Genomic DNA, 22,694 nt, shown 5'->3' with positions numbered 1-22,694 from the left:
GCGTATTGTACACCACTTTATACTGCCCACTTGTGGTCTATGTACAAAAAGACACCTTTACAGAGATTGCAGGTGGCTTATGATAACGCCATGAGAATATTACTCCAGAGACCTAGGTCGTGTAGTGCCAGTGAAGAGTTTGTGTCTGCAGGAGTTAATACCCTCCAAGCTGTTTTAAGGAACCTCATGTATAAATTTATCTGCCGGCTTGGTGGCTCTGAGAATGAAATAATTGTAGCTCTATCCGACATAAAACACAACACGTCACCAGTCCCAGCTGTGGAGACACTGGTGTAGTTGTCTCAGTTATGTTATGACATGATTTTATTTTATTTATTGTATGTGATGTTTTGATGTTTTTTTTAAATTTTTTATATGAACCCTGAGTCTGGAATAAAGGGCTGATTGATTGATAAAAACACATCATAATTAAAATCCAATATAAAGGCATGCATAAATAAATATTCATAAAATCACACTCCAGCCTTTTGACATAATGTATTTAGTGATTCCTACCTTTAAGCTATATATATATTCTCAGTCTAAATGAGCATTTCCCAATTTTTGTGTACAACCCGCTATGATATGGACAACTATCCCAGTTACACAGTCCAATTAACATTGAGTAAGTAATCAATCAATAGCAAACACAAAATGTATGTACAAAAGGTGCAATAGAGGAACTGTACAGTTGTGCAGAAGTCAAAGTTTCAGTGCAGATATCTTCAGTCTAAATTAACCCACAGTGTGCAGTGTAAACAAAGTGTACATATTCAATTTAAACACACATACACAAGCAAAAGAGACCATTAGCAATTAAAGTGACCACTTTTTACCAATTAGCTATAGCCAGTTAAAAAGAGGAAGCAGCAGGACCTCAGACAGTTGTATTCTGAATAAAATTTTATAAGATCTCAGCCACCAGTGTGACTAAACAACAGCTTTAAAGAGGGATATTACAAATCAGTCCTCTCAGATACTTCCCCTCTGTGGCCCCGTCAGCCCTGCAGGTGAACGCTGACATGTAATATGCACAAGCGTGTGTGATAATGGGGGATTTACATTGACAAAACAAACCTATGCACATATATTAAACCTGTTCCTGTAGGCAAATAGTCGCCCCTGCTTCCTGCTCTGTAATCTGGTAAAAAAAAAAAAAAGTCAGGGAGGTGATGGGGTCGGGTCACAACAACAGCCATTTCATTATTGTGGCTCAAATGTCCCAGGATGCAATTCAATCACGGGGCGATTATTTTTCCTCAGATTCCACTCTGAGGGGAATTGGCGTCATTTGTTGCTGACCTTTTCACGCCGCAGCCATTTATCCTGAGGAATAATTGTTCAGATGGTTTCACCGTCATATCCCTGAGTGCTGCGCGTGTGCTCTCGGTGTGGTGAGCCGTCACCTATCCTGTTATCTGCAGCAGCTGACAAATACTGATGTGTGGCAGGAGGTGCAGCACACACTAAAACATACATGTCTAATGTTACACATCATTTAATCCACTCCAAACGCAGCTTTTTTCTTTCAAAATTTACACGACCTCAAAAAGACATGTTTTTTCAATTCTATTTCAGACACATGAGCCTGCAAGTGACACCTTGCAAAATCTGTCAGAACAAATAAGTATTTATCACTTTTATTGATCTTTTCATGACAGAAAACTATTTCACCTTCTTTGAATATAAGTGAATCTGTGTTTATACTGGTGTCTTTATCCTGAAATAAGCACAGTTATCTGCCTCAATCTGCCAAATGTCTTGCTCTAAATCAGCAGCAAGTTCAGTTATCTGAACTGATATCACATTTAGACATAATACTATTCTTATCTGGATGAATTTTGAGAACAATAACAACTCAGGACTAAATACATGGTACAAAAATACAAATACACACATTCAGTTCAAGGATTCAAGGAAGAAAGTGGCATCATTTTCCAAAAGCTTTTATAATTATTAATTAAGCTGACTGATTTAAGGATAGCTTTCAGTTCCAGGAGGAAAGATACAAACGTAGGAGCTGACTAGTTTGTGAATGAAAAATGTAAGAAAATTCATTAAATATTTAAAAACACTATTGTCTGGATTGTCATAATAACATATTATATCGTTAAGGTAAATCAACCAAAATTAGTTTGAACTTCAGAGGATTACATGTGTATGTGGATCACATGAGCCAACTTATTTGTGGTTATTGAAGTTTTTTTCAACCATTCTCAGCCCCACCCATATATTTGAGTCAGCTGGCTGTGAACCATCAATAATTAGTCAACCTCCAAAACAGGGAAACTATTAATCCTCAAATTGCCCAATTTTGATGTGTGACTCATGCAGTGTTCAGCTGTGAAAAGCAGCCAAACTCACCACCATCTGTCTCCCTCAGTTCACTCTGAGGCTGGCTGTTTCTTTAAGGCTGCACCGGCCCCTCAAAGTGTGAATAATATTCAGTAAGGAGTAACGCTTAAGTGGGAAAGCTTTTAGCACATTATCCACTGGCAATTGCAAACGTAATCTAATTTGCCGGCGCAGGTCTCTTATTAAATATCTGCAGCAGCAGGATTTGCATTCAGGAGTCTCCTAATGGGTTTAGCTGCTCCGCCGAGCTCCGGCTCTGCTGTGTTTATGTGAGAGAGGAGAGAGGGAGTGACATTGAGGATGATCCTGCTCTCTGCAGACACACACACTCACACACACACACACACACACACACACACACAAATGGGCTGACACCTTTGGAGAAATTCTGAAGTCAGCGTTTTGGAAACATGCATTCAGGTGCTCCTCAAAAGCTTCTGTCTCAGCATAAAACATAGGTTTAGATTTACTGTGAAAACAACATAAAGTGTCATCAACCCTGCCAGCGGTGTTATAGTCAGGGGAAGAGTCGGACAGATGACCCTTAGAAAAACCAGGAATGAAAAGTTGGCTATGGTTTTGTTTTTTCTCAATAATCCGTGCCATTAATAAATTAATATTGGCTGAATAAGTTGGTTGAAAGACTTAACTTTGTATTTAAAAAAAAAAACAGTAAAAGGTCTCTGTGACTCTTCTCATGTCTTTGAGGCGCAAAATGTTTTAGTCCACCCCTGCAGTTTAGGATTTGTGGAGAGAATGATTATGCTGCTTTTCAGGGGAAAGGGAAAACTGTGTACCGAAAGAAGAAAAACGGAAAAGAAAGGGAATGAAACCGAACTGACTTTGTAAAAATGTTAATATTAGAAAAAGGTGCATGAGAGATTCATGGATTAAGAGAGGAAAGGCTTGGGGTCCCACAGAGACTGCTTATTCACAGGGCCCAGAATTTGGTGCTACACCCCTGCCGATCACTTTGGAATACATGTTTTTGGCAAAGCTTTTAAATGCTAACCTGTGTTTTGAAGATGGACTCTGTGGTGAAAGTATAGTCTCTCATTTGTAAACCAGGCAGAGCCTATCCGTCCTGCTGAGGGAGAAAAAACATTTTGTCTTGATAAAGAAGAAGAGGTGACGTCTAGACAGGATTCAGTCACTATCAAGTTAAAAGCAAAGGAAATAATAATAGAAAAAAAAGATTTATTTAATTTGTCTCGAATTCTTTCTGTTTCTTTGATACAAAACTGAATGAGTGACTAAAATAACAAGATGATAACAGGAGGAAAACCTGCAGAACAGACTGCAGGCCGCTCTGTGGTCAACATGAAAACACACTTCTCCTGTTAGAGCAATTAGTGCTGTTACTACAGTCCTCACGGAAATAATGTGCATTTCCTTTTGTCACGTGAGAGCTGTGTGTGTGTGTGTGTGTGTGTGTGTGTGTGTGTGTGTGTGTGTGTGTTAAAGATTAGGGGCTCACTGGTGTGTGTCACAGAACGGATTAACCCAAGACTGCTGCTCCTGCACTCAATAAGGTCCCTGTGTGTGTGTCTGTGTGTGTGAGTGTGTGTGAGTGTGTGTGTGTTGTGTTGTAAAGGCATTTTTCACAGTTGCTGAGGGGTCTCACACACCACATAATGAGGGCAAAAAGCAAAGCAAAGTCCATGCTTGTACTCTTTTCACTTGTTCTACTTTAAACAAAGATGGAAATGGGATTTTTTTAAATGGCATCCTTGCTTTGGGACAAACACTAAAAGGTACAGTTTCTACTGTACCTTTTAGTGTTTGATAAATAAATAAATAAGTGAAGAAAGTGTGTCCCATTCTTTGTTTAATCCTCAGACAAGAGGTTTTTAAAACATTTTTTGTTCTTTTATGTAAAGCAAAATGTCCCCATCATGTTGACTTAGGTGGCATAAAAATCTTTTATTATTATGTTGGCTCAGGTGCACAAATTATTGAGCCCTAAATTGACCCCAGTGTGTGCAGGAAAGTGAATGTAAAATATAAAGAAAATATAAAGCAACAGCGTCATAAAGTAACAGCAGCAGAAATATAACTTTTCTTTTACACCATTTTTGAAATAATAAAAGTGGCAGCTAGTATTTATGACAGAAAACATTAAACTGCATTAAAATGCGCACGTTCCAAACAGAACTGGAGTTAATATTTTATATTTTAGGATATAAACATTGTTTGCAGTAGCAAGGAGCGTTTTTGATTCAAAATCTTGTACACTGTCAGTTAATTTGAATCAACTTTTAGTTTTTGTTTTTTTAATGTTTGTGACTCAGGAGCAGATTTATGATTTTGTATTTTTATTCAACAGATGATACTGAAGTCTATGTGGCACCTTACAAAAATGAAAATGTGTGTGTGTGTGTGAGTGTTTGTGATGCTTTTATCATCACCATGCTGCTGCCATTAATTATCAAATTGCACCATCTTGGGCAAACAGCTCTGCTGTTGACATTATGGGTTTCCCAACATGTGGTCTGGGGCCCTCCAGGGGTCCTTTAAAGGGCTACAAACACAAAGTACATTTCACTTTTCACCCGCCCCCTTCATAATTTTGTGCAGTGAGTGCAAAGAATTATATTTTCCTCACCATGTGTTTGTCATTTCCCACTGTCATCACCCCCAGACTGCATGAAGTCATGTTATTATTACCATGAATAAAAAAAACCCTGACAGCTCCAGGTTTTTTAATTGGCTGCTGGGTATCAGAGCCGCGGTGGGACAGCGGGAGTGTGACGTGGAAGCAGAGGCAGTGATTGGAGGGCAGTGAGGAATTATAAGGGGAGGGTGAACCGGACTGGAGCTTCCCAAACAGCAGCCGGCCTCATTTCTGGCACCGCAGGACGCGCACAAGTCAGTGGAGTCAGTCCGCCTCCTGCTCCTTTCACCATGCAGCCAACAGGACTCGCAGCCCGGCACTGATAAGTATTTCCAAAGTGGCGAGTATCTGAGCAGATCGTGCGCAAAGAGCGAGGACAAACTGTGCATCATTTTCTTTTTTTTTTCTTGGAGCTAAAAGAAGCCGGACCTGAGCGTCTCTGGAGGAATTTTTTATCCGTATTTTTCTTTTTTTTTCTTATCTAAGAGGGAATATTTTGTGTCCACGCTTTTTCACCGACATGGAGTACACGTCATCCCCGAAACCGCAGCTCTCGTCCCGGGCCAATGCGTTCTCCATAGCCGCCCTGATGTCAAGCGGCAAGCCCAATAAGGACAAGGAGACGGAGGAGAACACCATCAAGCCTCTCGGTAAGGATGGCAGAAGGCCGGACCGGGAAATGACATAGAAAACTTAGGTTGGGTTTTTTACAGATGGGTTGGTGCGTAAGATTGAAGTTTGTTTTGCTCAAAAATCCCCAGATTCGGTGAGGAAAGTGATGAAATATAGATGCTGCAGCAGCAGAGAAAAACAGAAAGGCAGTACAACCTACAAGTGTTAAAAGATGAGAACAAAAACAAAATAATGGCGATAAATAAAGATAAATTGACAGCGAGGTAAAAAAAAAAAAAAAAGCGAACGGTCATAGCTTTATAATATCTGTAGTAAATAGGCCTAGATAAATAATTATAAACAAGCTGACAGTAAACATCATCAACGTCCTCGGAATTTAACACATAAAACTATATTTAGGCGAGACTTCATGCGTAAGTGTTTAAATTTGAGTCTTGTTAAGAATAAATTATCACTCAATTGTAACTTTTTAATAACTGTGATTAAAAACAATATGTGGAAATGTCTTGTAATTCATAAAGGAGAAATGACTGAAGTGTTATGGTTGAACCGTGATGGGGATCATCTGAATTTTATTTAATTTCTTAGAAGCAATTTATGTATAATTTTACTCTTTCAATTTGCAAAGAGTCTCAGTTTTGACAAACAAATGTCCACTCGTGCTGAGCTAAATTTAAATTTGTTTGCTGATTATGCAAATAAACACATATATAACAAATTAAAAGTGAACAAAACACTGGCAGAGCAGCTCGTTTTTAAAAAAAATACAATTATTCATTTTGCTTTTTATATCTAAATTGAGCGAAATCGTAAAAAGTGTTTTATTTTCTCTTAACGACAAACATGTTTTATGGAATTAAATACCACATATTAAACGACTGGGATAAAATGTTATTGCCATTACCAAGAAGATGTATGTTTAACAATCTGGATAATCTCGTCATAATAATGATAACAATTAAAGAAAGTTTTTTAAAAAAATGTGTCAGCCAATAGGCTTTTTAGATGTAACATATATGCAGACTCACTGACTTTAGCAGCATGTTATCTTCCTTGATGACACGGAGCTGCTGCTGTCACTGGTGACGATAATGAAATTCAGTTAAATTAAATTCTCCTCACTCTTCCTTTATTTCTCTGTTTGCGATTTTTGATCATTATTACTTTTACTTTTAAAGAGCAATTCGTGGAAAAGTCCTCGTGCAACCAGCAGTCTCTGGCCGACCTGTCTTCCTTGGATGGGCACGGGGACTTCGGCGGGAACGCGCCCGCGGTGTGCACGGAGCCGCTCATCCCTACCAATCCCGGCATCCCTAGCGAGGAGATGGCGAAGATCTCGTGCAGCTTGGAGACCAAAGAGCTGTGGGACAAATTTCACGAGCTCGGCACCGAGATGATCATCACCAAGTCCGGAAGGTAAACCGCCCTCTTTATTTAGGCTATTTTATTATAATTATTATTATGTATTATTTGTTATTATCTACAGTCCCATACAAGATAACTTAATCGCAACAAAATGAATATCCATAAATAATAATAATAATAAGAAGAAGAAGAAGAAGAAGAAAACGCTTGCATTAGATGAAATAGGATTGCTGGATGATAATGTCAGCTAATGTATAGGTGATAAAATCTAAACAAACAAACAAACAAACAAAACAAAACAGCAATTTACTCTTGCTTTAACAGACACATTGTAGCCCCGTTTTTCGTTTAAAGGTATCACAAATAAAAGAAAAAAGGAACACAATTATAACCCTTTTATTGTTTTCAGGGTCACTTTCAAATTTTCAGTTTGCAGGTTTAAAAAAATAGCTGCAGCTGCAGTTCTCTGTGTTTTTTTTCCTCAGACAGTGCAGCGATCCAAACAGTGAGCTGCAGACACAGAGACAGAGTTTATCTTAGTCTGGTGTTTTTACCTGACAGAAAAACAAGCTGTAAGCTATGTTAGGGCCATATTAGGCATACACACAGGGTATTTTTTCTCCATTAAGTTATATAACATATTTCTGCAAAACGTGGCCTATAGGCTAAATGCAAGATATAAAGCCGGACTGCAGCTCCTGAGCACAATAAGGTCATTCCGTTTTAGCAACCTACAGTGTATTTGCAATGGGCTTTTGATTGGATCATTCCATTATTTTGAGACTGAAGTCATTTGATTTTTTTTTAAGAAAACAAATTTTTTTTAAAAAAAATAGAATAGGGGACTGCATATATGCTACTTTTTCACATTCGGATTTGTATTCCCACAAAATCTTAAAATATGCATATAACTGAATACAAAAAATACATAAATCCAAGACACTGCAAAAATATAGACCATTCTGACAATGCATGGTAGGAATTTTCTTTTCTGAGAGGACGCTATACTATAGGCTACTATACGGTATTAAAAATAAAATAAAAAATAATAGTCAATTGTGAAATGCCAAATAATTATTTGATACTGTAACAAATAATACAATGCGATAATGCCACAAAACGGCATACACACTTGGCCAAATAGGCAAATAGGCTACGATTAATAGGCTAACGGTGACAGTAATAATAAATCTCCTGCCGCTTCTCCATCAGGAGGATGTTTCCCACCATCCGGGTCTCTTTCTCCGGGGTGGACCAGGACTCTAAGTACATCGTGTTGATGGACATCGTCCCGGTGGATAATAAGCGGTACCGGTACGCCTATCACCGCTCCTCCTGGCTGGTGGCCGGTAAGGCCGACCCTCCTCTGCCCGCCAGGTACACACACACACACACACACACACACACACACACACACACACACACACCTGCACTCCTGAACAAAGAATAAACCCTCAGAGACACATTATATAATGTCTTTATTTTGTTTACGTTGTCTGACAGACACGGTATTCATCTGCGGGATTAGATGTTGATAGTGTGCGGAGTTTAGTGCTGACAAACGGACCAGTCTTACCTTTACACCACTAACTGTTGTGAAAATGTGATATAGACTGTGGGAGTAGCTTTCGTTTTTTTTTAAATTGAACATCATCAACAACTCGTGAAGAAAAAAAATGTTGAGACCAAAGAGCTGCGTGAGGCCACATCCGTAATGGAGAGCGATGAAATAATTTAATCTGAAGCAGGAAGCATCTGGGAACTTTCAGGCCACGCTGATTGATGTCATGAAGATGTCAATTCAAGCAATAGGCCAGCTGAAGCTGTATTTTTTAACATTACTCACTATGCCATGCATCCAGGCAATGACAGTGAGGTCATGTCCTCGACAAAAAGAAAAAAATCAGAGAATTCGGAGACTATGGAAAGCTACAATCTAAGGTAAACTCGATGGGTATGTTATGTGCTGATTGGAGTTTTTATACTTATGTATTGCCATTTTTAACCCAGCAAAAATGAGCAAGACTTTTTTTTCACAGAAACTTTTCAAAAAATAAACACATTTTAAAAAGAGGGTCGCGTGTTTAGGTCTGGGTGGGGTTATATAAAGGGACTTGGACTCACGACCTCATACAGGCCGCAGCTTATATTTCAAAATTCCCGAGATGGCCGTGCATGCATTTCAAATTATACAATATCCAGCATACACAAAGCAATAAATGTGCTTAATCAAATCGAAAATAGATGTCATGACCAGGAAGCAATGACTGAGAAATTTTGTTTGTTTTGTTTTGGTTTGTGTGTGTGTGTGTGTGTGTGTGTGTGTGTGTGTGTGTGTGTGTGTGTGTGTATTAAATGCAAAGGCAGAGAATTGAATTGATCTGATTTATTTCGAACATGCAAAAAAAAAATTATTATACATAAGCAGATATACATAAAAACATTTACAGACAATGAAAAACATAAAGCGAAATATGATTTACTTGATATACATATTCGAAAAGGAAGTAAAAACTTATTTAATCCCACCCTTCTCCATAAATCATTGGATTTTAATTAGCTTCCTTATTCATTTAAACCTATACTGCAGTTAATTAAAAATATACATAAACCCGCATACTCAAAATTAAATATAAACTATTTTTCTAACCCTAACCCTAACCCTAACCGGATGGAACGCGGTTTCTAAGCGACTCATAATTTTCTAGTAGTTTTGATTGGGTATCGAACGTTCGCCTCTCAGCCAATCACAGCTGTTCTTCTTGGTCTCTGCAGGTTGTACGTCCACCCGGACTCACCGTTCACCGGAGAGCAGCTCATGAAGCAAATGGTTTCCTTCGAGAAAGTCAAACTGACAAACAACGAACTGGACCAACACGGACACGTGAGCACCCCTTACTTTATTCCTCTGTTGTCTCGAGACGCCAAAACAAAACACGTCACGTGGTTAAGCACATTATCGCGAGGTTAATAAATGCTGTAAGCTAGCAACAACACAGGTGAAAAAACAATGCTAAATCTCAAAAAGAAAGGCTAACTTTAGCTTGATAACGTTTTTAAATAGCCATGCTTACAGCCTAAAAAAATGACTCACCAAATTAAAAAGTATTTTTAAAGACAATGGTTTAGTTTTGGAAGTTATTAAGTCTAACAATAAGACTAAGAATATTTCTTGTTATTGAGCAAACTGCACATAAAACATGTTATAAGTTGATTCTGCTGAAATGTTAGAAAGTCTTACAGAGCTTTTATGAAAAGCTTTTTCTGTCTCTGTCAGGTTTAAAAGCCGCTGTGACATTATAATTATCCTCCTGACGAGAGCAAATTGCTCCTTTAATCCTCCTTTCACTGAAGGCTTCATGCAAAACACCAGCAGAGAGCAGAAACACATTTCACAACCGAAAAAAACATTTATTCATGAATTAGCCAACAGTGAGACACAGCCTGGGAAACAAGGTAATTATTATCTTAAAGTGTGTGTGTGTGTGTGTGTGTGTGTGTGTGTGAGTGTTTAGGAAGTATGTAAGTAACCACATAAAACTAAAACTCATGTATATGATTATTCTAATTCTAATTTATTTATGTGTAGCTTAAAAATGTAAACATTTGCAGTAATACCTGTAGTGAATAGGGTTGTAGTTTGTAAAATGTAAAAGAGTAGGTTTGATTATGTTTTTTCAATTATAAGGTAAAACAATTATACTACAGCTGCTTGTTTTGAGATGAAATTATATATATATATATATATACAGCCTATGAAAAAGAGACCATCTCAAGAGATAGCTTTCCCACCTCTAAATCAGTGTAATCATCATCATTTGATGATGAAGCTGCAAGTTTAAACGGGAATGACACCTGGAAGTAATACACAATGAAGCATCACTGTATCCAAAATAAATACACTCTAAAATGTACAACAGCATCGAGAAAAACGAGCAGCTCTATGGGTGAATTATTTTGATAAAAGAAAGAAACGCTAAATAGTAAGAGAAGCAGTATTTAATTAAAAATATGCATATAACCAGGACTTTTTAAAAACTTTGTCAATCTGCCTCAATGGCAAATTAAAAGTAGGCTAATGTACATGGTGTATCCTATTGTATCAAACGTAACAGTGCATTCTTTACCACCTATGATATCGTCTTATAAAATAACAAAATTCTGCACACACGTGTATTTCACGTTATATTTATCATCATGAGCCGGTGTTTGAGAAGATAAATACAGCTCTACTGTTTCCTGGGCTGCAGCCAGACAGCAATGACTGTAGAGGAAAACTCTCACCTGCAGCTGCTGCAGTGTTAACAACTTTATCTGTTCACACTCTCTCTCTCTGCTCCCTCCATCCCTCCCTCCGTCTTTTTATTCCCATCTTGGTCTCTCTTTGTCAGTTCATGAGCTCAGTTCTTTTTTTCCCCTTTCAATCTGGCGAGCATGTCTGGATGTGAAGGCTTTCCATTTCACAATATATAAGCCAGAATCAACTGAGGCATTATTCTCAGTGAAAAAATGTCTTTAATTTCCCATTTCCCATGTTTTATATTTATTTCGATATTTATTTATAGGTTAATTTTGAACTTATTACTATTATTCCTATATTTCAGCAGCATTGTCTTATTTATAAAGCTGTTCTTGGCCTACTTCCAGCATATCTGTGTGTCTGCATTAAGCACAACATTGAAAATGGCTATGCTCTGCATTCACAGTACTTGTTCTTATTGTCTAAAGGGTTCGAACAGATTTTGGCAAAAGAGCCTTTATGTTTGCAGCTCCATATATGTTGAATCTTCTGCAGAAAGACTTAAATTTGCAGTCACTGGTTCCTCTAGGCCATTTCAAGGCTCTGTTGCAGGACTTTTTGTGTGTCCCCTTCTACATGCCGACCTCAGGGTGAATCTTAGCTGGTCTTTTAATTGTCCTGTTTTTATGGTTTACTTATAGCATCCATGAACATACTTTTTAGTCCTTCCTTGCGGTAACTTCATTTTATGTTCTTTTTGTGTTTTTTATTATTTGTTTTGGAGCTGTGTAATATTGATTTTGTATTTTTGTTCCATGCTGTCTGTCTGTAGCTTTTATTGCTGCCTGTCTTGGCCAGGACACTCTTGAAAAAGAGATTTTTAATCTCAAGAGGTTTTTCTGGTAAATAAAATACATATTTTTAGATATTTCCAAGCAAATTGAGAAAACTATCTGCATGCAACCTCCATTTAGTAACTATTTTGGAGCTTTTAATCATATTACATGAGCTTCATTAGCAGATGAAGTTTGCCTACTTGTAATGAAGTTGTACATGTTCCCATTATCATCATTTTGGAGTGATTTAATTTTTTTTAAATATATCTATATGTTAAAATAGTGGCATGGTTGAGGTTACTCTTTTGTTTTTGGTAGATTATATGGAACAAACTTATGAGTAAAACATAGTAATAATAATAATCAGAAGAAGAAGAAGAATACAGTTTATTTGTAGGTGCGTTTCAAAACACTCAAGGTCACCTTATAAGGTAGATTTATAAAAATAACAAAAGATCAATGAAATTAGGAGGACAAATTTACAGTCTATAAAATCATATGTACAAAAGTTTAGTGTGACTGGATAAATGGTGGATAGGGATCCAATTGAATGTGCAAGTTCAATAAGATGTGTTTTAAGTTGAGATTGCTAACTTAATTTATGTAAAATTTGAGGGGTTTTTTCAAACCATTTAGTCTTTAAAATGCCAGATCATTGCAAAAATGCCCTCCATAATTTCCCAGAGCCCAAGAAGATGTCTCATAGTTACAGCCTTTTTCCACCCTCCTCAGTCCCTGTCTGACGCAGGTCTGTGTGTCATTTCCCTCCTCACAGTCTGAAGGTTTAAGCTGCTCATTCCTCATTGATCATCGCTGATTCGCGCTCTGCTTGTCTTCTGCAGATCATCCTCAACTCCATGCACAAGTACCAGCCGCGGGTCCACATCATCAAGAAGAAGGATCACACCGCCTCGCTGCTCAACCTCAAGTCTGAGGAGTTCCGAACCTTCGTTTTCGTAGAGACCGTCTTCACCGCCGTCACGGCCTACCAGAACCAGCTGGTGAGTGATTGGCGGCTGACCAATAAGCATTAACCCTTCATCTTCTGCTGCTGCCTCCTGTGAAATTTTAAAACAGTAAAACAGCTGCAGGCTCCATTTAGCAGCTGTTCTGGAGCTTTTGATTGTATCACGTAATCTTTATTGACAGATGAAGTTTGTCCAGTTCAAATTTCCATTTTTCAAATTTCCACCAAACTGAAATAAAAAGTTCACTGCACGATCTTCCTAAAGTTTTAGAAAGATCATGTGATACTATACAGAAGCTCCAGAGCAGCTTTTAAACCTGAAATGAAATTTAATACTGAACAGTTTAATGAACAGCACAAAACACAAACAAGGATACTATGAAATCCCCTGAAACAGAAGCACCAAATTGAATATCTGAATAACTCATGCAGACTACAACTATTCTTTAAATATTTTAGACACATAATTAATCAGGTAAATACAAAATTTTTGGTAAATACAAGTTGTGAAATCAGTATTATTCTTTAATATTCTTACTGATGAAAAAATAGTATCATCACAGTGTGAAAATACTCCATTACAAGTCCTGCATTAAAAACTTTACCAAAAGCACGAAACTGTACTTATAGTACCAAAAAGTACGAGTACTCATAATGCAAAATAGACCATTTTAAGAAAATATATATCCCTGTATTATAATTTTGATGCATTAATATGTTTCACTTAAATGTTGCTTCCTGGTAAATGTGGAGCTGAATTTATTTACTTTATGTACTCTTATGTAGTTTAATCTATTATAATGCATTATATTTAATTTAATTCATTTTTTGCATCAATAAAATGAACCTGTATAGTAAAGAAAGTTAAATAAATGTGGTGGAGTAAAAGTATAAAGTAACATAAAATGGAAATACCCAGGTAAAAATCATACTTATGCACAGTACTTGTGTCTTGTCTACATGCCACCACAGGCAGCCATTATTAAAGGACTTAGATTAGGATTGGGATAAAAAATAATAATTAAAAACATCAGGATGTCTGCATTAATAAATATGATTATCTTTAAATCCTGAGATTTATCGTGTATTTAGAGTTGAGAGCGGCGCTGCAGGACGGAGCACGTTGAAGCATGAGAAGAGACAAAATCTGTAAATAAACTCTGCTGTTGAATTAAAAACTTTATTTTCTGTTTCCAGATCACCAAACTGAAGATCGACAGCAACCCGTTCGCCAAAGGTTTCAGAGACTCGTCACGGCTGACAGACATGGAGAGGTACAGGGGATTCTGGGTCCTGCACTGTTTGTTTACCAACGCTGAGATACTCAGGGAGGGAGGAGTGTGTGTGTGTGTGTGTGTGTGTGTGTGTGTGTGTGTGTGTGTGTGTGTGTGTGTGTGTGTGTGTGTGTGTGTGTGTGTGTGTGTGTGTGTGTGTGTGTGTGTGTGTGTGTGTGTGTGTGTGTGTGTGTGTGTGTTAGATATCCTGCTGTTCATCAGTAAATACAGACGCTACACTGTTAAATTCTGGTTGTGTCACAAGGAAACAAATAATTTAATGTAACAAGCTTTTTAAACGATCTTTTTCTTTTTCTTTTCTTTTTTTCTCCTGCTTTCCTTGTCTTTGCTTCCCTGCTATTAAAAAGCGTGTCTTTTTATTCTTATCTTCCATTTTTACATTACTGTCCTTGCTTTTTTGCATCAATCATCCTTTCTGGTTTATTCTTCATTTCATCTTTCTTGTCTTCTTTCTGAGTCTTTTGTTTTCCCTTTCTTCTTCTTCTTTTCTTGTCTTTCATTGTTTTTTTCTTGATGTTATTCATAATTTGTTATTTTTATTTTCCTCCTTTTTTCTTTTTTCTTTCCTGTGTTCTTCTTGTCTTTTTACCTTGTCTTGCTTCCTTCTTAACATTGTTCTCTCTCCTCTTTTTTAAATTCATTCCTTTATACTTTTTCTTTCTCTCTTTCTCTCAATCTTGTGTATCTCATCTTTTTTCTCACTCAGTCGTGTCTTTAGATCTTCTTGTTTACCTTTGTTGTTATCGCTCTATTTTTCTTTCATTCTTTCTCTTTCTTTCTTTCTTTCTTTCTTACCCAAATGCTGTAGTTTTATTGTTTATTACAGCATTTCCCAAACCTCTCCACGAGGGCTGTTAGTCCTGCGTGTTTTACGTTTCTCCCTGCTCCAACACAGCTGATTCAAATTTAGCTGGTGGTGCTCAAGGAGAGGTTTGAGAAAGTTTGGTTATATTCTTGCTTTTATGTATTTTACTATATTGTGCATGAGAAAGATGCCTGACAAACACACACACACACTTACAGTTACAAATCCCTGTACAAAGGATTTTTATGGACGCTGCCAAAACATACACTTCTCGTAATTCCTGATTCCGGCACTTGGGCCAAAATCAGCTGACAAAATCAAACCATCTGCCCATTTCCCTCAATCAAACATCCCAAACCAGAGATGTCCCAGTCTGAGCCAGACACCCCCCTCCCTCCTCCTCCTCCTCTGTCCTTCTCTTTTTGAGGGCTGTGAATTAGACCTGATCAATTGATCTTCGGGGAGCTGCAGAAATCACATTAGTCTGGAGTCGGCCACTGCACTAAAACACACTGTAATTCAATTGGCTGCAGTGACTGATTGAAACCAGCATGCCCCCCGTCCCCCCCTCGCCTCCCCCCTGCTCTGCCGTGCATTGTGGGAGTTTGCTGCGGCCTCTGCGCCGGAGGGGCCCGACGCTGATAAAAACACACACATTTGTACTCCTCTGCTGACAGATATTGCACTTTCCTAACCTAATTGGAGGGGCGGGGGCTGCAGAGGGAGGAGGGGGGGCGGCTAATGTGGACGCATGGCTCTCATGATGCAGACCACTTGCCTGTCCACCCACCCACACACACCCACCCACACACACCCATCCACACACACACACACACACACACACACACACGTGCTCACTGCCTCCCCCAACAATTTGTGTCACTGTGTTTGAGAAGTGCGATCTGACAAGACTCAAATGAGCTAATGCACTTTGTGGGATAGTGAGCATACAAACAACACACACACACACACACACCAAAATCTACATGCACAATCCACATAAACATGAGAGCACATACTTTTAGACAATTAAGAAAAAATCTTACATGAATGCAAGAAAACATGCAACAGGGACATATTTAGTAAACAAAATCTGTGATGTTAAAGGGTTAACCTTGAAAACGTATTAATCAGTTATTGACAAGTGATTCACACAGGTAGACCTGTAATAACAATTATCAAAGTATGGGACCCTGTGAAAACTTGAGTCAGTGTAATGTGTTTAAAATGGTTTTTAAAATGATAATTAAAGAAAATGTGTTTTTTAAATTTGTGGATAAAAGTATGTAGATATTTAGAAACAAAAGTAGAGCGTGTATTTGTTCCCCCTGTACTAAATCCCCAAATTTAATCTTCTATTCAAACACATTAATCCTAATAATATGTTCAGGTCCAAATTTAATCAATTCAAGTTACATTTTTCATAAATAATTTAACCTTTACTGTTTGTAAATGTCTATAGTCAAATACTGTTAATCTTCTAACCTTAAAACTTTTAATCATTATTTTTCTCTCTTTCCATCTTTTGTTTTTGTTACTTTCTTTAAATTGGTTAATTAATTGTTTAACTTATTCTTATTATATTAAATTTAAGGCTGAAATTTTTCTGTTGTGTGGACTTATTTTTTCTTTTCTGTTTTGTGTTATTTGTGTTCTGTTGTCAGTTGTTGATGCCTATTTAAAGGCCTAAATGTAAAATAAAAGTCACTGAATTTAACAGGTCACAGATTTCAGTGCAACACTGAAAAAAGATGTTTTACTTTTAGTGTAAAATGTTGTTTTGTTAATGTTTTTTTTTTTGCAAATATTCTTAAGCAATATGGGAAGTCACATCAGATAAGAAGTATATTCTGAATCTAAATACCTGAAATGTGAAAAAAAGAGATTTATTTTGGGGTTTTCTCTTCGGCTTTTGCTGCAGGGAAAGTGTTGAGAATCTGATCCACAAGCACTCGTACGCCCGGTCGCCGATCCGAACCTACGCCGGGGACGAGGAGAACCTGAGCGAGGACGGACACACCGCACACACCAGAGGTGAGCGGCCGACACACCCACAACACATCGTGTCAGCACAGATGATGCAGGACGTCAGAGGGAACCTACGAAAAAAGAACAAAATGAGAACTTAATATCGGAGGCAGATGTTTTTCTGGACCCACTTTAATATCACACTGTATCACAGTCAAGCTTAAAAAAATATTATACATAAATACTATTTTGATATAATATAATATAATAATATTCATTTTATTTTAAAAATGTCAGCTGAAAATTCAAAGATTAAACAAAAATACATAATCTTGCCAAGATTTATGCCCTATGCATGAACATAGCCACAATTATCAAAAAATGAAGAATGCAAAGTGCTTAAAATGCACCAAACAGTCTCTAAGGGTTAAAGATGAGCTGATTATCTTTCAAACCTTTCTCACATGCTGGCACTCATTTCCAAGCCTGTTGGATCCGACTGGAGAAAATAAATCTTTAGATTCGGGCTACCAGTCATTTCCTTAAACAGCAGTTTTCAGCAATCTCTTCTCTAATGAAAGGAAACAGTGCATTTTTGGGGACTATTTTCAGCTGCAGATTAACACACATTTGATGCTCTATTGAGTATTTCTGGCAGCAGGACGACATTTGTGTGATGGGCTTAGAATAAACCACAGTGTGTGTATTCTTGGATAACACTGGAGCTCTGTGGTACAGATGAAGTGGAAGTTTGTTTTGTTTTTTCCTTTGGATTTGTTGACGGCATAAAAAAATGAAGGATACTAGCAGCTCTATCCTTTAACCTAAGTTTGTATGACCTGATGTTGCCTCTCCTGCAGGCTCGGCGTTCACCGCCTCAGATAACCTCTCCCTGAGCTCCTGGGTCACCACCACGTCCGGCTTCTCCGGCTTCCAGCACCCACAGTCCCTATCGGCCATGAGCACCGGCGCCACCTCCCTGCCCCACCCCATCCAGGGCTCCCTGCCCCCCTACAGCCGGCTGGGCATGCCGCTGACGCCCACCGCTCTGGCTGGAACCATGCAGGGCAGCGGGCCGTCCTTCCCGTCCTTCCACATGCCTCGTTACCACCACTACTTCCAGCAGGGGCCCTACGCTGCCATCCAGGGACTCCGCCACTCCTCCACGGTCATGACGCCCTTTGTATGACTCCGTCCTGGGAAGGATCTTCAGCCTGATCCCCGAACCAGTTATTTTTCCGCTCCGGCTCATCACTCCTCATCCTGTTTGTATCTTTCCCCCTCGTATTTGTAAATAGTTCGTCTGCAGTGACGGAGGTGAAGAGGATATGGCTCACTGACGGCTAATCCAGAAAAAGGAAAGACTGTGGCGCCTCTTCAGGACCTGCGGACACATCAGCAGAACAATTTCAGTGACAGTGTACAAACACCTCAATATGAACTATAAATGTGAGACGATACAAGGAGCATGTTTGGTCTCGGCCCTTGAAGAACAGAAAGTGGATCCTAAACTTTAACTCATTTCAGCGACATTTAGAAGACCCGAACGTCCTCACAGGGTCTCCACCGAGGCTTTAAAGACGGCAGGCTGCTGAGTGATCCTTCAAACTAAAAGTTTTGGAGAGACTCATCTGTTGCTGCAGTATGTTTTGACTCGGTTCGGTCTGAGTCTGTGAACAGTTCAGCATTTCTCAGCTCTCCTGTTTTCTAGTCAGCCATATGTACAGTTCAGACTTAACGCTGAAAATAATGTCAGAAACACGTGTTATTGTACAAAGATGAAAATGCAACATTTACTCGTAGGAAAATTCTCACTGTAGAGTGCAAAAAAAAAGAAGAATCATAGGACGCATGCTGACCGCAGTAGACAAACACGCTGGGTAAACTTTATATGGAATAATATGAATAAGCTCGAACTTGCAACAGGTGTTGAAGGTGCTTTGCATTCTTTAAAAGCCCGGTCGCACCAGCACATTCTGCAGCAAAGTTTATTCAGTTTAGTAAACTGGGATAAAATAAGTCCACACAACTTTTTGACCTGGGGTTGAACTGTAGATTTATAATATTACATAGATTACAGATGTCGAGGTGGTGCCTATTCATGCGAATGGAGTTGCTCGCCTGAAGCAGAAAGTTTTTAGCCTCTGGGTTTATTTACTGAATATGCGCATTAGAGATTCTCCAGCTTTGAATCGCTTTTCTCAACTCAAAGTTTCATGGATCAAAAAAGATATATAATTGACCTTGTTTGCAGTACCATGTGTCCTGTCAACATTGTAATAGGCATCTCATTTATAATGGTGGTCCATTTTTTTTTTTTGCTGTAATATTGTGAGTGGCCACTGTAAAAAACTTGGCCGCCTTCCTTCGGGGGCCGGGGTTTAACTTCCAAAATGCAAATTCCTGCTGTTGTATTCTTGGGCTGGCTATCATTAGTCCATTGATACATGCATTTGATCTCGAAAAAAAAAAAAAATTGTGTGGTTTTACTCGCAACCAATCACTGCACGTGTTCTAAAAATTAATGCGACGCGTATGGCTCACTACTGCAGCAGCTTCAACCATATAGTCTGCGTGACGAAGTCAAGGTGACAATTCAGCGAGCCGAGATGCCAACAAAATGTTTAAAGGTTTTGTTATGGTGGCATTTTATATAAATTAACTCTTCCATTTACATGATGGCATTTGAACTAAGTAGAAGACAAGAAGTATTATAGGTTTTGGTAAACTTTACTCATTTCAATGGTACTTTTTTTAAACGATATCCAGCCCTGTTGTAGATGATGTTAATCTTTGCAAGAACGGAGAGTGGGAGAATCGTTGGTGCTTTATATTTAAACACCTCTGTTGGGGTATTAACAGCTTCGCAAAAGAGGAACGGATTTCAAACTGTTACGAGGCAGGAACTGGATGATAAAATATGTCTTTTGATTAAACTCTGTTTTGGCAGCATAGCCACGAGGCTACTTCACTGACAGTTAGAGAGCAATCTAACTATTGGAGCTTTTTGTTGCTCTTCTCGAATGATATGATGTAAAATCAAAACAAAGGTCAGAGGGAGTAAACTGTCCTGTAGAGTTACTCTGACTGACTGATGTTAGCACGTTTGCCGTTCACTTGCCAGCTCATTAATTACTCCAATTAGTCGCCCTGAGGTCTCCAAACCTATAAAAACAACCTGTTCTTCCCCTATGGTCATCAAATATTGACATTTTTCTATGCTTAATGTTATGTTAAAACCACATTGACTGTTGGCATCACACAAGACACAAACAGCAGTCTAGTGGATGAAAGTCCGGTTGTGTTTGACCCATCTTCCTCCCCTCCATCATGCGCTGTGTGGTGTTTTTGCTTTTTATACCACGTCACAGTGTCTTTGGTGTCAGTATAACATGCTTGGGTGCGTGACAAAGCACTGGTCTATTGTGCAAACGGACTGTTAAAATACTATTTTGCAAAGACAAAATGCACGTTTCTGTGTCCCTTACTGGTGTGACCGGGCTTTAACGAAGAGAAAATCAACCACAAAACATGTTGAGTTCAAATCATCAACGTCATATTTTAATTCACGGTGTCCATAACAGCGGCCCTCGTAAATCTGTCTCCACTTGCAGAAAGTGAACTCACTGATTATGCATTATAATCTTCTCAGAAACATTTTGAAGGGAAACAGCTGTGTGACTTCATATTTTTCATTGCAAACAGACAGCAGCTTCCGCACAGAAACATCACAGTGTTTTCAGTCGCAGTCTGCTGGCTGCAGCCCTCGAGCAGCCAGTGTAAAGCAGGTGTTACTGAGCTGATTCATGGCTGCATCGGCGCATGTCGACAGGGCGTCCACACCTGGAAAAAATGGCTCTCTGCTGCTGTCTGATTGAAAACATGCAGGAAGGAAGAAGCTGGAAGCAGCTGGAGTGGACTCACACTCATTATCAGTGCAGGTGCATAAAAATGGCAGCTCGTACTTTTATTTTAAAAGTATGACGATAGATGAAATCGTAACTGATGACTAGTAAATGATTTTGCTATGAAGATGCAGTTGTAATACAGGAGCTCCACTGCAAACACTCTCCATCTTATCATGTTGCTGGTGTCCAAAAATCCTAAACACTAACAGATTTAGCTTATTGCCGATATATTGGTGTTTGTGTTTATATCAGCTGATAAATGACAACAAACTGCAGTAAAGAATATAATATCTGAGAAACATTAAGTGCTTCAAAAATGACTGAAACTGTTCATTATTATCAAAACACCTGATGGTTGACCAACTGATTATTTATAAATTGACTGATATCACATTATCTGATTTTTTTTAACTAAATATTAATATCTGTTGCAGCCTTGAAAAATCCTGTATTGATCAAGTTCTACTACAAATGCAGTTTTCTTAAGTCTACTAACACAGTAGCATTCATCTAATATAAACCAGCTGCAGCCTCAGTTTAAATGTCACTGAAGTTTCGCGTTTCATGATAGAGACTGTTCTAGAAAATCACTGATTCAAGTTGCAATGTACGAAAAACGGCTTTAAATGTGACTTTTAAGGGTACAGTATTTGACAGAGTGACAGGTTTTGGTTTTGGACTTTTTGCAGTGAGGCTGTTTTATGCACAAAATAAAAAAAACATAATGAAATATTTCAGCTCTTTGCATCATGAGAGCAACATTCAGATTCATCAAAAGCGGCGCTCTAAGTAGATTCAGGTGTGTGTGATGGACAATGAAGACATTTATATGGGGGCAAAATTCACAAGTAATGGATGACACTGAAAATGTACATCATATTTGTACATCATATGAAGCCTGTTGCAGTTTAAAATGGACATAAACATAATGTTCTGACCCCTTGCATATCGCTCATGTGCAAGCAGTTCATTTTATCTTATCTGTTTACTGAGGAGAGACAAAACATCTTGTATTTTGACCCTTTGTCTTCAGTTTGGAAATCAAATCTCAGTCCTTTGCTGATGTCCAACCTGAGCTTTGTGTGAAAACATGAACTTAATGTTGATTTCCATCTATGTAAATGTAAAACACTTGTTTTATTCTTTTGAACCTTACGCACAGTCCCGACTTACCACTGAAAGAATGATCTCTTTTTAAAATACGTTTTCTTTTGTATGCCATAACATGAATACGACACCTGACGAGGTTGTGTTTTGATGATTTTTAAGTGCAATATATTTATTTTGCTCTCTGGAAATAATGTGTAATGTACTATGCCGCATTTAAAAAAAATAGTTATTTGTAAACCTTGAGAAATATATATCATCACCAAAACTCTTTGAGTTGTTGTTTTCACTGTCTGGCATTGTGTTCACGTTTCTCTCTTTATGAATCACAGAATCTCAGAAATAAATGAAATCATGAAATTGTTTAAAAACAACTGAAAACAGATATTTATTTAGGATTCTGTATCACCCAACAGTTCATCGAGTCCAGTGTAATATCTCTTTAATTTATTATCTTTTTCCCATGCAAGTCATTCAGAGAATTCTGAATCTTCTAGTTTAGAGTTTATGGGATGAAATATGAAATGTAAAGAAGCACTGTTCAGTTTCTGAAGCTTCATATTGATTTTAATGGCCTTCTCTATAACCAGCATCCTACAGC

The 22,694-nt window shown here is 38.2% G+C and overlaps 1 protein-coding gene across 2 annotated transcripts; it reads left to right on the top strand.

Annotated features, from left to right (window-relative positions):
• Positions 1-5,190: 5,190 nt before the first annotated feature.
• Positions 5,191-22,364, top strand: tbx20 (T-box transcription factor 20). 2 transcript variants are annotated; one of them, XM_042490859.2, is made up of 8 exons: positions 5,191-5,619; positions 6,781-7,018; positions 8,180-8,344; positions 9,743-9,851; positions 12,886-13,044; positions 14,208-14,284; positions 17,032-17,144; positions 17,939-22,364. In XM_042490859.2, the coding sequence occupies exons 1-8, from the start codon at positions 5,490-5,492 to the stop codon at positions 18,265-18,267; spliced, it is 1,320 nt and encodes a 439-aa protein (XP_042346793.2). In that variant the 5' UTR covers positions 5,191-5,489; the 3' UTR covers positions 18,268-22,364. The 2 variants fall into 2 exon arrangements, with proteins under 2 accessions (XP_042346793.2, XP_042346792.2); XM_042490858.2 differs by having other exon boundaries at positions 17,029-17,144.
• Positions 22,365-22,694: the final 330 nt, after the last annotated feature.

This window comes from Plectropomus leopardus, chromosome 11 (assembly GCF_026936395.1).
Source record: "Plectropomus leopardus strain MGB_pleo_1.0 chromosome 11, ASM2693639v1, whole genome shotgun sequence".
In the NCBI taxonomy this organism is placed as follows: Eukaryota; Metazoa; Chordata; class Actinopteri; order Perciformes; family Serranidae; genus Plectropomus; species Plectropomus leopardus.
Note: the sequence above shows the minus strand (reverse complement) of the source record. Positions and strands in the feature narration are given on the sequence as shown.

Bases quoted from the DNA above. Each gene is read 5' to 3' on its own strand.
- tbx20 (XM_042490858.2), top strand. From the start codon at position 5,490: ATGGAGTACACGTCATCCCCGAAACCGCAGCTCTCGTCCCGGGCCAAT. The intron at 8,345-9,742 runs GTACACACACAC...TGGTCTCTGCAG, and splicing joins GACCCTCCTCTGCCCGCCAG to GTTGTACGTCCACCCGGACT. The intron at 9,852-12,885 runs GTGAGCACCCCT...TGTCTTCTGCAG, and splicing joins AACTGGACCAACACGGACAC to ATCATCCTCAACTCCATGCA.